General features: G+C 44.5%; 1 protein-coding gene across 2 annotated transcripts; it reads right to left on the bottom strand.

Moving 5' to 3' along the window:
• Window positions 1-620: 620 nt before the first annotated feature.
• LOC111928260 (NELL2-interacting cell ontogeny regulator 1-like) lies at window positions 621-13,931 on the bottom strand. Of its 2 annotated transcripts, XM_023925643.2 has the most exons (4): window positions 13,680-13,931; window positions 13,376-13,526; window positions 6,657-6,745; window positions 621-2,897 (listed from the first exon to the last, which is right to left on the bottom strand). In XM_023925643.2, exons 2-4 carry the CDS (start codon window positions 13,500-13,502, stop codon window positions 2,832-2,834), a joined length of 282 nt encoding a protein of 93 aa, XP_023781411.1. In that variant the 5' UTR covers window positions 13,503-13,526; window positions 13,680-13,931; the 3' UTR covers window positions 621-2,831. The 2 variants fall into 2 exon arrangements, with proteins under 2 accessions (XP_023781411.1, XP_086745089.1); XM_086888963.1 differs by lacking the exon at window positions 13,680-13,931 and having other exon boundaries at window positions 13,376-13,651.
• Between the last annotated feature and the right edge of the window lie 3,359 nt (window positions 13,932-17,290).

Genomic DNA, 17,290 nt, shown 5'->3' with positions numbered 1-17,290 from the left:
GACTTGGCTGTGAATTTCATGGGCTACCACCTGCATTCCACCCTGTGTACAAACACCACGTGCCCAGGGCTATGAGCAGCAGCACTGCACCAAGACACAGCTTGGCTTCAAAAGGTCACGAGAACTGCCTTGGCTCTGCAGCAAAAAAAGTACTGAAAGTGTTGGGTGGGAGAAAAGAACTTTCTGCTTTAAGCACTCCTGCAATTAAGTCCTTCTGCAAAATACATGGTTTCTTCTAGCAAGTGGAGACTCAAGGGGTTCTGAATTTAAATTAACTTCCTGTGCAAAAAGACATTAAAACTATCTAGCTCCTATTTTTTTTCTTCATGCCATCCTGCAATTATAAGGAACTTTATCAAAACCACCAAGTATGGAGTAAGGAGGGCTTAAAGAAGCTCACAAAATCATTTCTGTACTATTATTTTAAATAAGAGTGAGTTGGATTTTATACTTCAGCAAATAAGAATATGTTAATACATTTAGCCCAAATACAAGGTATTTTTATTTTTGTATTAAAAATATAATTTTTTTCCTGTGTATTTTCCACCTAATTAAAGAACAGACATTAATTAATGCATAAGCACCATCAATTTCTTAAAGCAGAAACAAAGCACACCAAATACTATAATGCATCTTGCCCTTTTATTGTGTTGTATTATAGACAAAGTACAGAATAATCACTCATACAGCCATAAAGTTGCAGTGTCACTCTGATCCCTTTGGGAGTCAAACAACATCCACTTGTCATTCATTCCACCTTTCTATCGTAACAAGCTGCATATATCAAAACTCTGAGCAACCATTTTTCTAAATGAAAAAATGAATAAAAAACCCCAGTTCTTGTAACAGGACTTTGCAAGATTCTTTAGGCTACCAGCAGAATAAACATGCACAATAGCAATATCAAACCATAGACATGCTGCCCCCTGGAAAGGGGAGCTGTGCTGGAAAATTCACAGCTTCAGTGCTGGGACTCCATCTCCTGCAAAGAGCTGGCTCAAAAGCTGTGCATGACTTTGGTCCAAATAAAAGTGGGAGTAAAGAAGCCAAAGGCTGGCATTTTGCAAGGAAGCTGTGTTAATCCTGGTGTTTTCTTTGTCCAATAAAATGTGGTCTATGAGGAAAAGCTCCACTGCTCTAGTGATCGGTGCCACAGTGCAGAGTGATGCTACCAGAAGGGAGCTGTTGCTGTGTCATGCTGCTTGTCTTGCACACAAAACAGGTCCCAAGGACCTCTAAAGGGATTTGCTGGAATACTACAAAGGACAAAGCAGAATTCTTATTTGAAATGCAGGTGCAAGGAAGCTTTTCCTTGCTGAGAACCACACGCCTTTCAAACAACTTTGGCAAAATATATGGTAAGACACTCCTTTGTGTTACTGAGTATGACTGCACATGAAATAGAAAGTTGGCAGTGGGTCAAAGTTCCCTATTTCCTTGTGTTTGATGTTGTAGACAAAATGGGAGAGAAGCAGTTTGGAAACATACAGATAGCTTCCATTCTAATTCACTGAGCAGGCTGAGAGCAAAATATCAAAAATACCAGCCACTTATGGAAAGACAGACATACTGATAAGAATTAGTAAAATTACTTTGAAAACCACTTTTTTTTGTTGATCCTGCTCCAATATTCCAGTTTGCATAAAAGTTTCTAGCTTGTACAGCAATGCTTGAGCTGATACACAAACCTCTACTTTGGGGATGATGTTTTAAGCCAGATGAAAAATCTATTATTATCAACAGGAACTTTCCACTTCCACGAACAGGGCCGTTTTCTGTTTTCCTTCCCAAAATAAAAAATGCAAACAATGAGAAAGGATTTGCTATTCTCTTACGAAGAGTAACAAGGCACAATCTTGTTGTCTATTACTATTACACTGCTCAAATTGTTTTGTTCTCTCTTGTCTCACACTGCAGCAGGAATACGAATAGCATCAGCACTGTAACCCACCCTGAGTGCAGAGTCCATGCAAGAGCTAAGGACCATTCTGGTAGAATTTAAGTATTTCCCAAAATACAGTTTACAAGAGACTCCTGGGCAGGCAGGCATTGTGTGGGCTCTCTGCCAAAACTCTCTGTAGAGGCCAGTTTGAGTGGTTCAACCCAGCATGTGATTTGCTTAATGAAAGACACTTCTCCAGAAGATTTTGGCAGATGCAATCAGTTCAACTGCCAGGCAGTATTCATGTGATTACAAATGTTACTGATCACATTAGATACTTAATAAATCTCTCCAAAAAGATCACAGCTACTGTGTGACTCTGAAGAAATTGAAATTGTGAAACAGATTACTGTGTTTGCTGTGCACTGGACTATTGATACAATTGGGGAACAAATCTCTTCTTCGGACTGCCAAGCAGTCTGTGATAACTATTAATTTCTATATAATGCCAAGTCTTCCTGTTTGTAAATGTTTATCTATGCATCATGGCAAAGTAGCTTCCTTATCATGTTAGTCTTCTACAAATACATTAAAAATTTTGACTTCACTGACTTTCACAGATCTATGGCAATTCACATAATCCACATAATAGAGTCTAAGGACAATTTTTGGCTTGAAATACCAAAAAAGCAGGATGCCATCCTTGTATAAAACCCTTAAGCAAGACTTTGGCACTGTTTCTTCTCTTGACATATCAGCGGATGCAATATCACACAGAGTAATGATAAACCACAACAAAGCAAACATAATCGAACTGAGCTATACCTGTTTCTATAAAAATGCTTTTCCTTATGGTGGGGCACAACTTGCACTCTGTATCTTCCTGTAATTTACTGAACAGCATTTTAAAAATGAATAAATGTCCATTGGCCAAATCCCAGTGCTCATTTCAGTGTATTGCACGAAAGCAATCACACAGGCCTCTCTTTTCTGCTCTCAGGAGGAGGGTTTCTGTCTGGAAAAAAAAACCAACAAAACAAACAAAAAACCATGAAATCAAAGAACAGAATATATTGCTTTAAAAGAGTATATAATTGATTAGATCTAATCCCTCTGCACAGCTGTAGCCAAGGTGCTCTGCTGAGTGGAAAATCATAGTTATTAGTGCTGGTTTTCATCCAGAAAAAGTGATGAAATGAGTATATTCAGAACTGAGAGCGTTTTTATAGTTTGAATGTTTTCATTTTCATGGTTAACTTCTAGGGAGTAGAAATGTTATGTCAAAATTATTAAAGTGTCCTTTATAAGCGCTGCAACAAATTCCACTTTCAACTGCACTGCTCTGAACTCCTTGGAGGTGATTGATGGCTTCCTGTTGACGATGCCTTCAGTCCTGCATGGTTTAATTGCACCAGATAGCAAGTGCTGAAGAGCCAGTTGTGCTCTCAGTTACACTGCTGTGTCTCCAGAACAACTCTGAGTTGAATCCCGCTGTCAGTCTAACCCCATTGTCTGAAACTCATAACCTATCAGGGCAGATCTAGGTCTGAGTGTGTGGTTCCTATTTCAATCTGAGTTAAATTACTGACAGTTGTTTTATTATCAGTACTCGAGCAAAAGCTTAAAAACCATTCCCAATATATATAGTTTAAAATTACTTGCTGTTGTAGTTGGAGCTTCTTAGTGGAAAAACCTTTCCAAGCTTTTTTTCTCTGTATACAGGGGGGAAAATTAATGGTAGATATTTAAAGATATTCAAGTATAATTTATTTAATTGTGATCAGATAACTTAAATATTTTGTGTATTCTTGTCACCCTTTCAGAGAAACAAAGGCTAAATCTTTTACTTGCCACCATCACTTCAGACGCAAATTTCTTGTGAGATGCAAAATTATTGGTGCAAGGAATTCACATTAGCAAGTGCAATTGTGACTGAAGAGAAACTTGTTCCTGAGCAAATATCTTGTGGTTTTCACCCTGTGGTCTGTGGTCCCTCAAGCAGTTTGCAGATTGACTTTGAAAAGCTTCTTGAGGGGAGAAAAAAAGGAATTTAGCTGTCTTAAATTCAGTGTGGATAAGTTTCCCATTTGTGCTGCAAATGCAAACTGCAAAGAGGTCGAAACCCACTTGCTAAGAAATTATCTCAAAGCTCTGTGAAACAACAAGCTCTTCAGCCTGCAGTGTTCCTCTGACCTGATGCCTCCTGACACATCAGGAACAGCAAAGGGCTAATTAGCAAAAGCAGTTTCCAAGGGAGTATCTGGGCCCTCCTGGGTGGGTCCTGCTGCCCTCCTGCCTTGCTTGGGCAGCAGCACCTCTGTCCCCCAGCGGTGCCCACTCTCTGATACTCATTTCTTGTTCTCAGACTGCAAGCTTGTGCAGGACAGGCTGTTTCAGAACGGCTTTTCCTCCCCTCCCCAGCCCTGTATCCTCCTCAGCTCAAACCTCTGACATCCACCTTTGCATTAAGGAGGGCTTGTTCACATTCCTTGCCTGCTTTCGCTGATCAGCTTAGCGCAATGGCAGCGCTGTTCAACGCTGCTCCCCGCTTGCACAATGAAATCTTGGATGAGTGAATGCTCCCATTGTTGGGAGCCCAGGAGAAGTCATAGAATCATCTTAACATCAAACAGGCTTATTGGATTTCACAGTAATGCCAACAAGCTGTCACTGCCACCACAAACTCTGCCTGGGCGTCACTCAGGACTATTTACAGGCAGGAAGAGCAGCTCTGAGAACACTCAAATGCAAACTGAAAGACTGTGAAAGAGAGGTATCAATTACAAAAATTAATTGTGGCCTTGATGGCATTGGCTTAGAAAGTCCCTGATATGCAGGGGCAATTCTGCGTGGGGCTTGCCCTTGTAGCAACAAGGACTCTTGACTTTCTTCTGAGACTGAGGAGTTACTCAGTGAAGTTATTTGTGTGTCAGACTTGAGAAATTATAGCTGGTCAGCATGAGCCAAGCATTAGCAGTGGAGTAAGGATATGCAAGCTCCACCTCTCAGAGTTTAGAAGGCCATGGTGTGCCATTTGTAGGGCTTTGGGTGCTGTATTTCACTTTAGTATCTCTGCATCACTCAATAACTTGTGTTTAACCAAAGCATCTCTGATAGAAAGCTCTTTGGAGAATCAATCCAAAGGACAGTAATACAGCCTTTATTCCAAAGGACAGTAATACAGCCTTTATTTGATAATAGAATTAAGCTCAGTTGTCTAAGGGTGGGTGATCTTACAAACAACTGGTTCTATTCAGTGATATTCCTGTGCCCCTTGCTCTGTAACACTGGGAGCTGTCTCAGTCAATGCCTTGGCTTGTCAGGCCTGTCCAGGTCCTCACAGAAACAGAAATTCATCTTGTGGCACCCTGGGACAGCTTCTCCCTTTATATTCTGCCTCACCTCTTCCAAGGCAGCGCTGCTCTCTGGTGGGCTGCATCCTCAGTCCACTCTCCAGACAGAACAGACATCACAGACACATCTGAATATCTCTGTGGGTGGGATTAAGGAATTGTGCTGCCTCCACTGCGCTCAAAAAAAATCTTTAACTTCCAACATAAAGCCTGTTGACAGTATAAGAACCAGCACAGCTGCAATTGCACCTGGTCTTGACATGTCATGTGTAGGTACAAAACATTTCAGCTGACCCTAATCCAAACAGGTGGAGCTCTGCTATGCACCAGAAGAGCCCAGCACAGCTGCTGGAGGTACAGCCCCTCCACTGACACTTTACCACTTAAGAGTTATTTATTATTACTCCAGTGCATGGGAAACTTTGGGTATGTAACCCATACTCAGAACTTTGTCCTAATCAGTTTGCTACTGATAGCTCAAGAAAGCAGAAGTCACTCCAGCTCTATTGTGTCAGGTCTGACATAGCTGCCCAAGGTCACAAGAAACCAAAGGCAAAGCTGCATAATTGCCTTATGTTTTGAGACACATAATTGATTTATGTCCCTTTGGCTGGCTTTGCTGGGAATGACAATTTGAGTTGAGTGTGACTGTAAAGGAGCAAGGAGCCCTTCTCATGTGCCAAGAGAGATGGCCCTGCTCAAAGGGAGGAGAGGAAGGACAAGGCATGCATGGAGGAGCTTTATTAGAGGAGAGAGACCACTTCAGCCTCCTGCAAACTTCTGACAGCAGCAGAACCACTGTGGTAAATACTACCCCAGCCAGTTTGCACATATTTACAAACCCACACATGTATGAATTACTAAAATCGGGGCATTTAATACACCTTCATTTTGTTCACTGAGACCTTTAGAGACTGGCACGTGAAGTGACAGAATCCCCTGTATGCTGTGATAAATGCATGAAAAAATGTGCTTCTCCCTTTTTCACAAAGTTTCAATCCATGAGCAAAGGGGGGGTGTGTGTGCTTCCCTTTCTCTGCCAGCCCTGCCTGCCACCTTCTCGCTCTCCTGCTCATTTCTGCTCCTGCCCAGTGAATAGTCAGTCCACAGCTTGGAAGCAATGTTGTGAGGCAGAGAGAAAATAATCTGTCTTGTTCTCCTCTCCTTCGTACACCTTCTTTCCTTCTCCGTTTGGTGCAGGGAGTGTCTGAGCAATTCCTTAGGCTGTTATGCAAGAAGTCAGACTAGATGATCATTAATGAACCTCTGCAGACTGTGAAAAATAATCTGTGCTTGGCATAAACCTATTTGCTGGGATGGGAGTGAGTCAGCAGAGATGTCATGTCTGCTGTAGCCAGACAGGCAATCCTGGCCGCTGGGAGATAAAGGCAAAGGGGAATCATTCCTGCAGAAACACATACCCTCGTGTCCAGGTTATACGCCGTCTTCTTTAGATCCTGCAACGCCCTCTGCATGAACTCGAACGCGTGGCAGTCAACGCAGGGACGGCCTGCGGAGAGAGCACAAGGCATCACTGGCACAGCAGGAAACTCCGAGCTCAGCAGCACAGAGGAGGAATCCTCAGAGACCTTGCCAGGGGAAAGTCCATCTTACCGGGCACCCACACCTGCACGTGTGTAAAATTAGGGCTGCCGGTTATCCATCTTTGTGCAAATGTGAGAGGATCAGCAAAACCCACAAAGAGTACTTTGCTGTGTGTGCCTTTCTGAACATGGCCCAGACTTGACTCTGCCTGCTGCTTCTGCCCCCAGTCTCTCCCCTTAAAACTGAAATCCTTACCCCTTCTCAGACATAGGTTAGTTCTCAGTAGATACACTGAAAATAGCAGTTTGCAGTGGCTCAGGAACCAGACAGGCAGGTCTGCTTTTACAGGAGCTCTTACAGAGCAGCTTGGCAAGGGACAGTGCCAGATCTGTATTTGCTTCCTTTCACCTGCTGCTGTATTTTCTCTCTGCCAGGAATGCAAAGCATCCCACTGGCTCTGCAGCTGCTGCCAGTGTGTGCACAGAGGGGCAGGGCAGCGAAAACGCAGAGAGTGGAGGAGGAGGGGACTTAACAACTGAAATGGCTCACTTCTGAACCTGGCCACTTCTGCTCTGCCAGGATTCACCATCTCTGGCTGCTTGAAATTAATGATGTGTGCGTTTGCAGAAGAAGAAATTGCAGACACTGGAAGAGGTGAGGGGGGAATGGGGAAAGACAACATTTCACACTGATCACAGAGCCCCCATGTTGGGGGGAGTGCCAAAATCCTTGTCCACATGCAGCTGCCTGTGCTGCTCTAGCAAAGCAAAGAGGGTGCAAAGCTGCTGCTGAGATGGCTGAGGAGCTGCCTGGAGCCAGGGACCTGCTGAGCAGCACTGCAGCACCCATCTGTGCCTGGCACCCTGCTGCCAGCACTGCCTCTGAGCTGTACCTGAAGGGAGGGAGCAGCCAGAGTGTTTGTCACTCCTCATCAGGCCTTTCAGGGGTTTTGAGGGAGTTTCTCTCCCACCTGTCCTTCTCCATCTCCCCTCCATGCAAGTGACACCTCGGATCTGGGGATCAAGCTAGGGATTTAATTCCCAAGCTGTGAGGAGATGCAAATTCCCCACCTCGATCAGAACAGCATTCCTCACAAAGGCTCTGCCTCTCCAGGCACAGGAGTAGTGACAGGATGGTTTTGAGCACACTTTAAAGACACTCAACCCCCTTCTACTTTCAGTATTTCAGTAATTTAATTGTTTCTACTCCAGATCATGAAACAGAGCCCTTAGAAAAACCTCCATGCTCAGACCGCTGTCAGCAATCCATCATTTGCTCAGTGTCATGCCCTGCTCCTTCCCCTCACTCTGGTCTGCTCAGAAACACCCTGTCCTAGCTCCACCTCAGGGAGGTGCTGCATGCCCTCAAGTGCTGACAAGCACCAAAGTGTTCTCAAAATCAGAACCTGAAGGAGAAAAAAAATTTTAAAAAAAATTTAAAAAATAAATAAAATAAAAAAATCGAGCCGATAAATGAATGTCTCCTGCTTCTGCAGTGGGGAGAAAGCACTTTTGAGAAGAGCCATGTATTCCATAATCTGCCACTGCTTGTCACAGAGAAAGTCTTCCCAGACCTTGGTGAAAGCTGTGATGGGATGGTTGTGTGGGATCATTCACTGGTATTTATGACAGCCAAGTGTTCCTTTATGGACAGGTAGGTACTAGGGTATGGCACAAGCATGCCAAGTGGTAATTTCACTTCTTCCAGCCCTGGGAAAGCAGGTGCCCTGGTATCAAAGCATCTTCTGCAGGAGAAGGGGGGTGGCACAGAGCACACCTGCCTGTGCAGCTCTGGGTGTCCTGAATCAGCACCTGCAAAGCTCCTAACACAGCACTGCCCTCCAGAGTCAGAGTGCACATGCAGCCAGTTTCACCACATAACAGGATATTCACTCCTTAATGTCATTTCTTGGCCTGTGCTCTGAGCTGGAGGGTTCTTCTCCAGACACTGCTGTCTCTGGGTCAGGTCAGCATCCCTGCCAGCTGGGAGCCAGTAGCCAATGGCAGATACTTGAGGAAGATAGAAGAATAAGTGTCTAGCAATGTTCTTCTAGCCTGCCAGGGGGCTGGAGGATATCCTGTGTCTGGCTGGTGTTTCTACATCTGATAAACCCTCCATGATTTTTTCTCACATTATTTTACACTGTTGCTTCCTGAATCCATGTAAACTTTTGTCATCTGCAACATCCTGTGGCAATGAGTTCCACAGCTCAGCTATTCTCTGAGTGAACAAAATACCATTCCTGTCTCCTCTGAAGTTGACATCTGCTGCTTTCATTTCCTGCCTCTAATTTTTGCAATGGAAGAAATGGTTATTAAATAATGACCAACTTTGTCCCACTTATGACTCTGATGCTCTCCATCACTCTCTGCCTTGGTCTGCTTTCCAGAATGAAGAGCTGAGCTGCTAAGCTGGCCTGTCTAGGTGGATTTGATCTCTCTTCATGCCCACAATATTTTCAGCAAGGTGCCCATGGACATCTTCCCAACAGAAATATGTCTAAACATCTGTTTTGCCAAACAAATCTAAATATGTGCTGCTGCTGCAAATAGGAGCAATCCCACTGTGCTTTCTGACCTTGGCTATGGCATCTCACACTTCCACTTGCTCACAGCAGGAGTGACAAGGCAGCTCCTCCATCACTGGATCTGATGCAGCTGGATCACTGATTTTTTTCCCCCAGAGCAGATCCTGAATACCCAAATTCTGGGGCCAGGACAAGAAACAGTGCAAGGAGAGGAGGCCAGGTTGTGGAGAAAAGGGCAGAGGCAGCACAGGCTTATATCGGCTTAAAGCAGTCATGAAACCAAATCTTAAGTCACATCATAGCAAAGTGTAGCAGAGTGCTATTAATTCCTTGCTGACAGCTGGAAACAGACTATCATTCATAGGGAGACTTAACAGGTCTGTGGATTAACATAATGAGAATTATCAAGAGACAGCTATAACTCTTTAAATGAGTCCTGTCAGCAGAAAGACTGTATGTGTCCTTGTGAGTTTTGGGAGAAGTAGGGGAAGAGAAAAAATGTTTCTTGGCTTCTTCTTGGTAAAAAACTGGAACTGAAAGCACTGCGTAATTCTAATTTACTTTTCCTTGCATACACTTTGTGTTTTTCTTTGTATTTCATGCACCTTGGCTAATGAAAACAGACTGACCACTTCTGGTCTTCAGATTCCATATTTTAGTTTTCATAGTGGGTGATCTGGGCTATAAATGCAGTGGGAGGTTGGGGAAATAATTTTTTTTCTGGTGGATTGCAGAGGACTTTAAAGAAAATAATCTGTGAATATTAGTAGCACCACTTCAAACTTGAAGAGTCTTTTGCATATGCTAAGTGCTGTGAATAAAGTATAAGGACACAATTAATCACTGCTAATTGGAATTATGCATAAAAAGCTGTGCCTGGCTGTGTGACTGGCAGGGAGCAGGGGATGGTGCCCTGAGCCAGATCTCAGTGCCACACACAGGACAGGATCTCACTGCAGTGCTAAAGAGATCTGTGACTCACTCTCATGCTCCTCTCCTGTGACTCCTGCACCTCCCACACTTGTACGGAGCATTTCTGCCCCTGTCCTGCTGATGATGCTGCAGGAGGGACACATTCCTCCCACCAGGTGGGAGAGAGAGACGGTGTGGTCCTTGTGGGAATGTTCTTGCTAAGGGCGTGCTGCCAGCGCCGTGTCACACACCTGGGAACTGAGAAAAGCATTGAGCACCACACTGCTCTGCCCTGCAGGAGGACACTACATATGGTCCATGGCCATCCTATAGCCCTGTTAAGAAAATGCACTAGAGACCCCTTTCCCCTCTGGGTCATCCAGGGTCCCACAGCCAGCAGCTTGCCTGGGCTGACAGGAAGGACTTAAGTGCCAGCAATAGGGAAAGCGTGTGCTCGTGCTGCAGAGGCAGTGCCCCCTAAATGGGTCTGTGCCCCCTAAATGGGTCTGTGCCCCCTAAATGGGTCTGTGCCCCCTAAATGGGTCTGTGCCCTCTAAATGGGTCTGTGCCCCCTAAATGGGTCTGTGCCCCCTAAATGGGTCTGTGCCCCCTAAATGGGTCTGTGCCCATGGGGATCAGCTCCTTGATGAGACACAGCCAGTGCAGCATCAGGAAGGAAAAGATCCAGGAGTGTCTGTACTAGACCACATCAAAGTGAGTGCCCCCCCCAGTGTCCAGTCTCCCACGATCTACGTCTCTTGAGGAATACTGGAAGTCTGGGAGCATTCCCAAGCCTCAAGAGTATGGGATAGCTCCACTCTGGAACCAGATAGACAGCTGGCCTCCTATCATGGACAAAAGTGTTCCAGGGTCCATCCCAGCAGGTTACTGGTAGAGTCATGTCCCCATGCCAGGGTGCATCCCTGGGCACTGTTACTGATGAGGCCCTCATGGCCAGCAATGAAGAGCATCAGAACAGGGCAAGTCTGGAGGGATGCATTCCCAAAGGCCCTCCCAGGTCTCAGGAACATGCTAAGGCAGCTCCTGAGCCAGAAGAAATACTACTGTATCTAACAGCCCTTTCTAGGATTTTTTTTCCCTTTAATTTAACCAATCAGTTCTGCAATCTCAGGTGAACATTTAGCATTCACAAAGTCCCAAGGGAAGAGTTTCACAGGTTAACCATCAGGAAGAGCCCTAACAGGCAAAGGAGGTGTCTGGAGCATTTAGCTGCTATGCAGCACTTCTTGTTGTCCCAACAAGTGGCTGAGGAGCATCAGGAGTTCCTTGTGGCTTTAAAACTCTGTCCCTGCAGCAGCCCAAAACAATTTACAATTCAAAATCAGCTGACAGCCCTGGCTTCTTACTCCTGGCCTGGTCTCAGACAGAAATAGCATTATACTTTTGTAGCAGTGCTTACAGCCTCTGTTCCTTGGGATGGGGCAGTGTGTCTCTGCAGGAACACTGCCACAGAAACACTCTGACCTGCCCTTCATTCCACACTCCTACATTCAGGAGTAAGAAAAGACAAGGAATCTCCCTCAAAGGCTATTCAAGGGACTCCACAGCCTGGCTAGAGGATGGCAACAAGATGGTAAAAAGACTCCTTGTTACTGTAAGAAGGATGGGACAGACTGTTTTTGCAGGGCCTGTTGTGATAGGTCAAGGGGTAATGGTTTTGAAATAAAAGAGGATCAATTAAAATTAGTTAAGGAAGAAGTTTTTTACTGTGAGAGTGGTGAGGCACTGCATAGGTTGCCCAGGGAGGTGCTAGATGTCCCATCCCAGGAAATGTTCAAGGTCAGGTTGAACTTGACTCTGAGCAAGCTGATCAAATTGAAGATGTCCCTGCCCATGGCAGAGGGTTGGACGAGATGAGCTCTAAAGGGCCCTTCCCACCTTTCTAAGGTTTTATAATTCTGTGAGACTTGGGTCAGAAGCCCTGGCCAAGATTTTTGTTCTACAGTTCAAATGGGAGCTTTCACTACACAAGTAGAACAAGAGAGCACTGTATACATTTTCCCAAAGGTGTTGACTTGCCTCTGCTAACATAGACACACAAAGTGTACATCCAATTTATTTTCCAAGCCTGATTTTCTCTTTGAGGATATAAAATGGACTACTCATCACAAAATTTATGAGAATTAATGAATTCCTAGGAAACAGACACACAAAATAGCAATGAGGTCTGGTTTAGAACAGACCAAAATTTAGTCCTAATAAAAGAGAATGGAAAAAGAGGGAAACTCAATTAGTTCCATCTAATGGAATTAATTGAAAATAAAATGCAGTGAGAAAATCAGACCTTACATTAAATATTTTGATAGCTATATAAAAAGATAGCTGTGATACCAAGTAAGCATGACTAAGAACGAGATTTTTTTTTATGCAATTATCTTTCTTTGTTTTTTGGGTTTTTTTCCCCAGAGGATATTTTATGTTTCTAATGAATGGCTACTTCCCACTTGCTGTCACCAAAACACCCTGAGAACATTGGCTCCACCCCCTAATAACTTTGAACGATGGCCTCATTTTGGAGCTGAGAAAGTTTACTCAAACTGACAGAGGAAGCTCAGATACAGCTGTGATCCAAATTCAAGAGCTCCCAGCTCCATGGTGTGCTCAAACCAGTCTGTCATATTTATTTATTTAAGGTTTGCAGGATTTCAGAAATTTATATTTGCTTTACAAATGCACTGTTTGGGTAAACATCCCCTGTGCTGATTTGTAATAGCTATGAGAAAGTTGAACTTGACCTATTGTTCCAACCAAATACTAAAATAAGCAAGATGCAGTGCCCCAGCAGAAATAAACACAAATTTTCTTCTAACAATGCTCAAACTAGTAAGGACACCATATGTATTGTGGCAAATCTGTGTGTATCAATTAAAACTGCCTAGAGAAACCAAACTCTCAAGGAGAACATCAGAAAGACCTACAAGCAAAGAGCTCGAGCACAAGTTCAAATGAAAATTAAGAGTACGCAGCTAGCATTTTTTTTATTTTTTTTTTTCCCCCAAATAACTACTAATCCTTTGCTTGCTTGCTGTTCCTCTGACTGTTGTTTTCATGTGGTTCGCTGACACAAACTCATCCTTTCTCCCTGGTTAAGCAGGCACCACCCAGTTTCCCGGAGCGGCTGCAGCAGGTACCTACTTTGGGCAGGAATGGCATTCCCGGCGTCCTGGGCAGCCGCCACCAGCCCGGCGCTGAGCAGGCTGAGCACCGAGAGCAGCAGGATCCCCGCACGCACCTCACCCCAGGCGGACGGCATTGCTCCCATCAATATTCAAGCTGTGGTCCCTGCCTGGAACGAGGAGAAGCAGTGGAAAATCAGCGGGTGCTCCCTGCACGCTGCTGACAAAGAAGTGGATGGGATAAGGCAGAGCCCGCTCGCACACGGCGCTGCCGGACACGGCCTGGGCTCCAGGGGTGCCCCAAGGACCAGGCTGCCCAGTACCTGATCTTCCTCCTCCTCCTCCTGCCCTGCGGGCCGGGCCCCTGGAGCAGCAGTGGCGAGCAGGCGAGGCTCCAGCAGCCGCTCCGAGCATGCGTTCCTCCTGCATCCCCCCTTCCCTGATTGGGGTCATTGCCATGGAGACTCGCTATGGCAACACCGAAAAACTGGAGCTGCCAGGGGAGCAGGAGAATTAAAGGGACCACGATGCGAGGGATGGCCACTGCTGCTCTCCTCCTCTGCTCCCAAAGGCTGTACCCTCCCCTTGGCAGACACTGCTGCTGCCCCCCACCTGAGACGGTCTGGGGCAATTTTTGTGTTTGTTGCTGTTATTCCTGAAGGGACTGTGCTGAAATACACAGCTCCCATCCCTTGCTTTGCTGTAACACAGTTAGGGTGAGATTTCATTCTGCGAGGTATCAAATGAGAGGAAAATTCAGAAGTTTGCTTGGAGAAATGAAGTTGCAGGGCCTGCTGATGGTACCCTGTACTTTGGGGAAGAATCCATTATGGTCTTTATTTAACTACACTGAAAATGAGGCCCTGTGGACAACAGCACCCCTGGCAGCATGGAAACATATGAAACCATGAAAACAGATCCTGCACAGCATCACGTCAGGGTAACCATGATAAGAGCCCAGCCAAAACCTACACACTGCAAGAGTTTAAGGATGCTCTCTTCAAGCTCACCTTTTGATCTGGGATCAGCCCATCTGCTAACAGGTTGTGTCCTGACAAAGTTGAAGCAGGAAGCTTCCTGGACAGGGAATTCTGTGCAAGCACCTGGCTGAAACCAAGCATTCAGACAGGGGAGGTGATACCTTGTGGGAAAGACAAAGAGATGCTCTAACACCTGCCTGCTTTCCCCAGAGCACGATTAAAGGCTCATTTTGCAACACAACTTCTTGATCCACGGCTTTGCTGTTCTCTCACAGAAGGACATTCCATCTCCTTTCACCAAAGAGAGGCTCCAGCCTTCCTGGTCTGTACAGAATAGCCACCCTGCCAGGCTGTGGAGTATCAGTCTTCCCAGACATAGACATAGTTCATTCTTGGCTTTCTTCAGCCCTAGAGACTCCCACCAGCACTGCACCCTGCTGCTACTTCACTTGTTCCCATGGCTTCCTCAGAATTACCTCTTTCAGCCCTCCCTTCAATGCTTGTGCTTTTGGATCAGGTTAGTTTAAAAGTCCTCTCACAGGACTTCCTGGCACAGTGGACGTGCCTCTCTTGCAAGAGAGGATGTTGCAGGGGGCAGCCCAGAGTTATGGAAGCAATTCCTACAAGAATGACATACTGCCAAATTTTTAGCCCACAGTGCCACTGGAATTCAAATTCCCTTGTGTGGAAGGTCCAGCTGAAGGTCTCAGCCACTGGGATCTTCATGAGGTGAGCCTGGGCACACATATGCACCAAAATGTCTCCACTGGCTTTATGAGAAGCTGAGACTCCTAATCCAAGCTTTGATGCTGGATGCCTGAAGCGAGGCTGTGTGAGATGCACCAGTTTTACATTGTTTGTCTCATCCCAGGCCTCAGATAACAGGCTGCAGAGGAGCCAGGATATAAACAAACATTATATAGCTTGACTGTACACTCAGCTAGAGCTGGTCACACAGTCTAACCCTGATCTTCGGTTTTAAATAATAGCAAATGGAAATTCTGGTACAAAATCCAAAATCCTCACATTTCCATCTATCCTGGTATATGAGTTTCTTGCCCTTACCCTCATTATGGTCCCATAGCTATAACCTACTTTTTATACATAAGTTTCAAGAAAGGGACAGGAAGGAATTACCTACAGGTGTAATAACCTTTGATAAGATAGAAAGCACTGTTTGTTTTAATATTTTTTCAAGGTATCAATGTAGTTTTCCCTAAAATTCTAAGTATTGTGATATCTGCAGTAGGGCATTCTGTATCCACCACCTAAATGGGTACAAGGTGTTATTTTAGAGTCACTTATACTACTAAGCTTAAAATACTGTATTTTTTTCTTTTTTCTTTTTTTTTTTTTTTTCCTCAGTTCCAACATAAAACAACCAGACATCACACTTACAGGGTCTGGCCACTTTTTGTGTCAAATGCCAGGGTCCTTAAGAAACATGAAAAAATTTCCAACTCCTCCTGCTGACAGAACCATGTGGTCCAAGATGTGGTTCTCAATTCACAGAGAACAGGAGCCAGTCTGCATGGAAAAGTTCCAGAAATCTGTGCTATTTTCTCACCTCCAACAAAGCTGAAGAGGAGAGACACATGAAAACATTTGCATGACTTGCTTAGCTATTACATCCACTATGGGCTACCACCATAGCTAAGGGATACCAGCCCTAAATTAACTTTGGAAGATGAGAAAATTCCAAGAGATTCACAGAAGTTCATTTAGTGTCTGAAGAACATCATAGTGAATCCCAGAGAGCTGTCAGAAATATTTTTACTTAATTTCCTTTTTCTACAGAGAATACACACCTAATAATTGTTTGCTAAAAGAGAAACAGTTTCCTCCAAAGCAATCAGAGTGTTCAGGCATTTAAAGGGAAGATGATTAGTAAGGATAGATATCTGGTCACTTCCTTGGAAAATTTCATATTGATTCCTAAGTGTTACAGGTGTTGAAAGTTACATCATTGAAGTGGGGGAAGAAAATTTATATATCCAGTTAAAATGGTTTACATTAAAGGCCTGAATTGAATATGTGTGCATAAAAGGAAGATGCAAGCAAAGGTTCTGGTTATTATTACAGTCATGGGCACACATGGCAAACAGGGCAGTTAATCCCAGCCTAACATGAAGTTCTACATCGTTGCCTACTCACATGGCCATCTGCCCTTTGCTGGACTCAAACAGAAAAAAAACCACAGGCACAGAAGAATCTGCATCTGGTGACTTTTACAACAGAATGGCAGAAGAATAACACCAGGCACAACCCCAGAGAGGGCAAGACACAAAAACAGATACAAGCAGTATGAAACATGAATAACAGCAAGAAAGCACCCTTTAAACACAAGGGGAGTAAAATAAGGGAGACAAAACCTAAGGGAAGAGTTTATTCTCTGTTCAGCAGAAGGGGAAATTTAATCAAGTTGATGCCTTGAAAAGTGATACAGAACTAAGCATCTCTTTTATCTACCAGTGAAAATAAAGCGAGCTAGCGAGCGGAAGGCTCACACAACTAATACCAGTGAACATATTTTAGGTAAAAACATGTAGCAGAAATTTCCTCTGGTTACTAATGCTTGTAGGTTTGTGATAGGTCCCTTTTCTATGTTTTGATCTACCTGGAGCTCTCTTTTTACTCAGGGCTATCACCAGACCTACCACAGGAGAGTGAAAGAACATACGGCAGCCACCATCAGTAATTACTGCTGAGGGCTCAAGGAAGATGTGACTTATGCCAGTCTTGGAAAAGGGTAAGTGCAGTGGCTGTGTTTAAAATGAGGAAGAGAACTGGAAAACAAAACACAAGCCAATTTGCCATCCATGCCTGAGAATGTTTTGGAAGCAATAATCCACCAAAATTTTGTAAGAGTTTGAAAAACAAGAACTGGAATTGCAAACAAGAGCTATTTGTCAAGAATCAAGTCAAACTAGTTTGGTATCCTTCTGTGGCAGGGT

Source organism: Cyanistes caeruleus, chromosome 5 (assembly GCF_971803275.1).
Source record: "Cyanistes caeruleus chromosome 5, bCyaCae1.hap1.1, whole genome shotgun sequence".
Classification (NCBI taxonomy): Eukaryota; Metazoa; Chordata; class Aves; order Passeriformes; family Paridae; genus Cyanistes; species Cyanistes caeruleus.
This window is presented reverse-complemented; position numbering and strand designations above follow the sequence as displayed.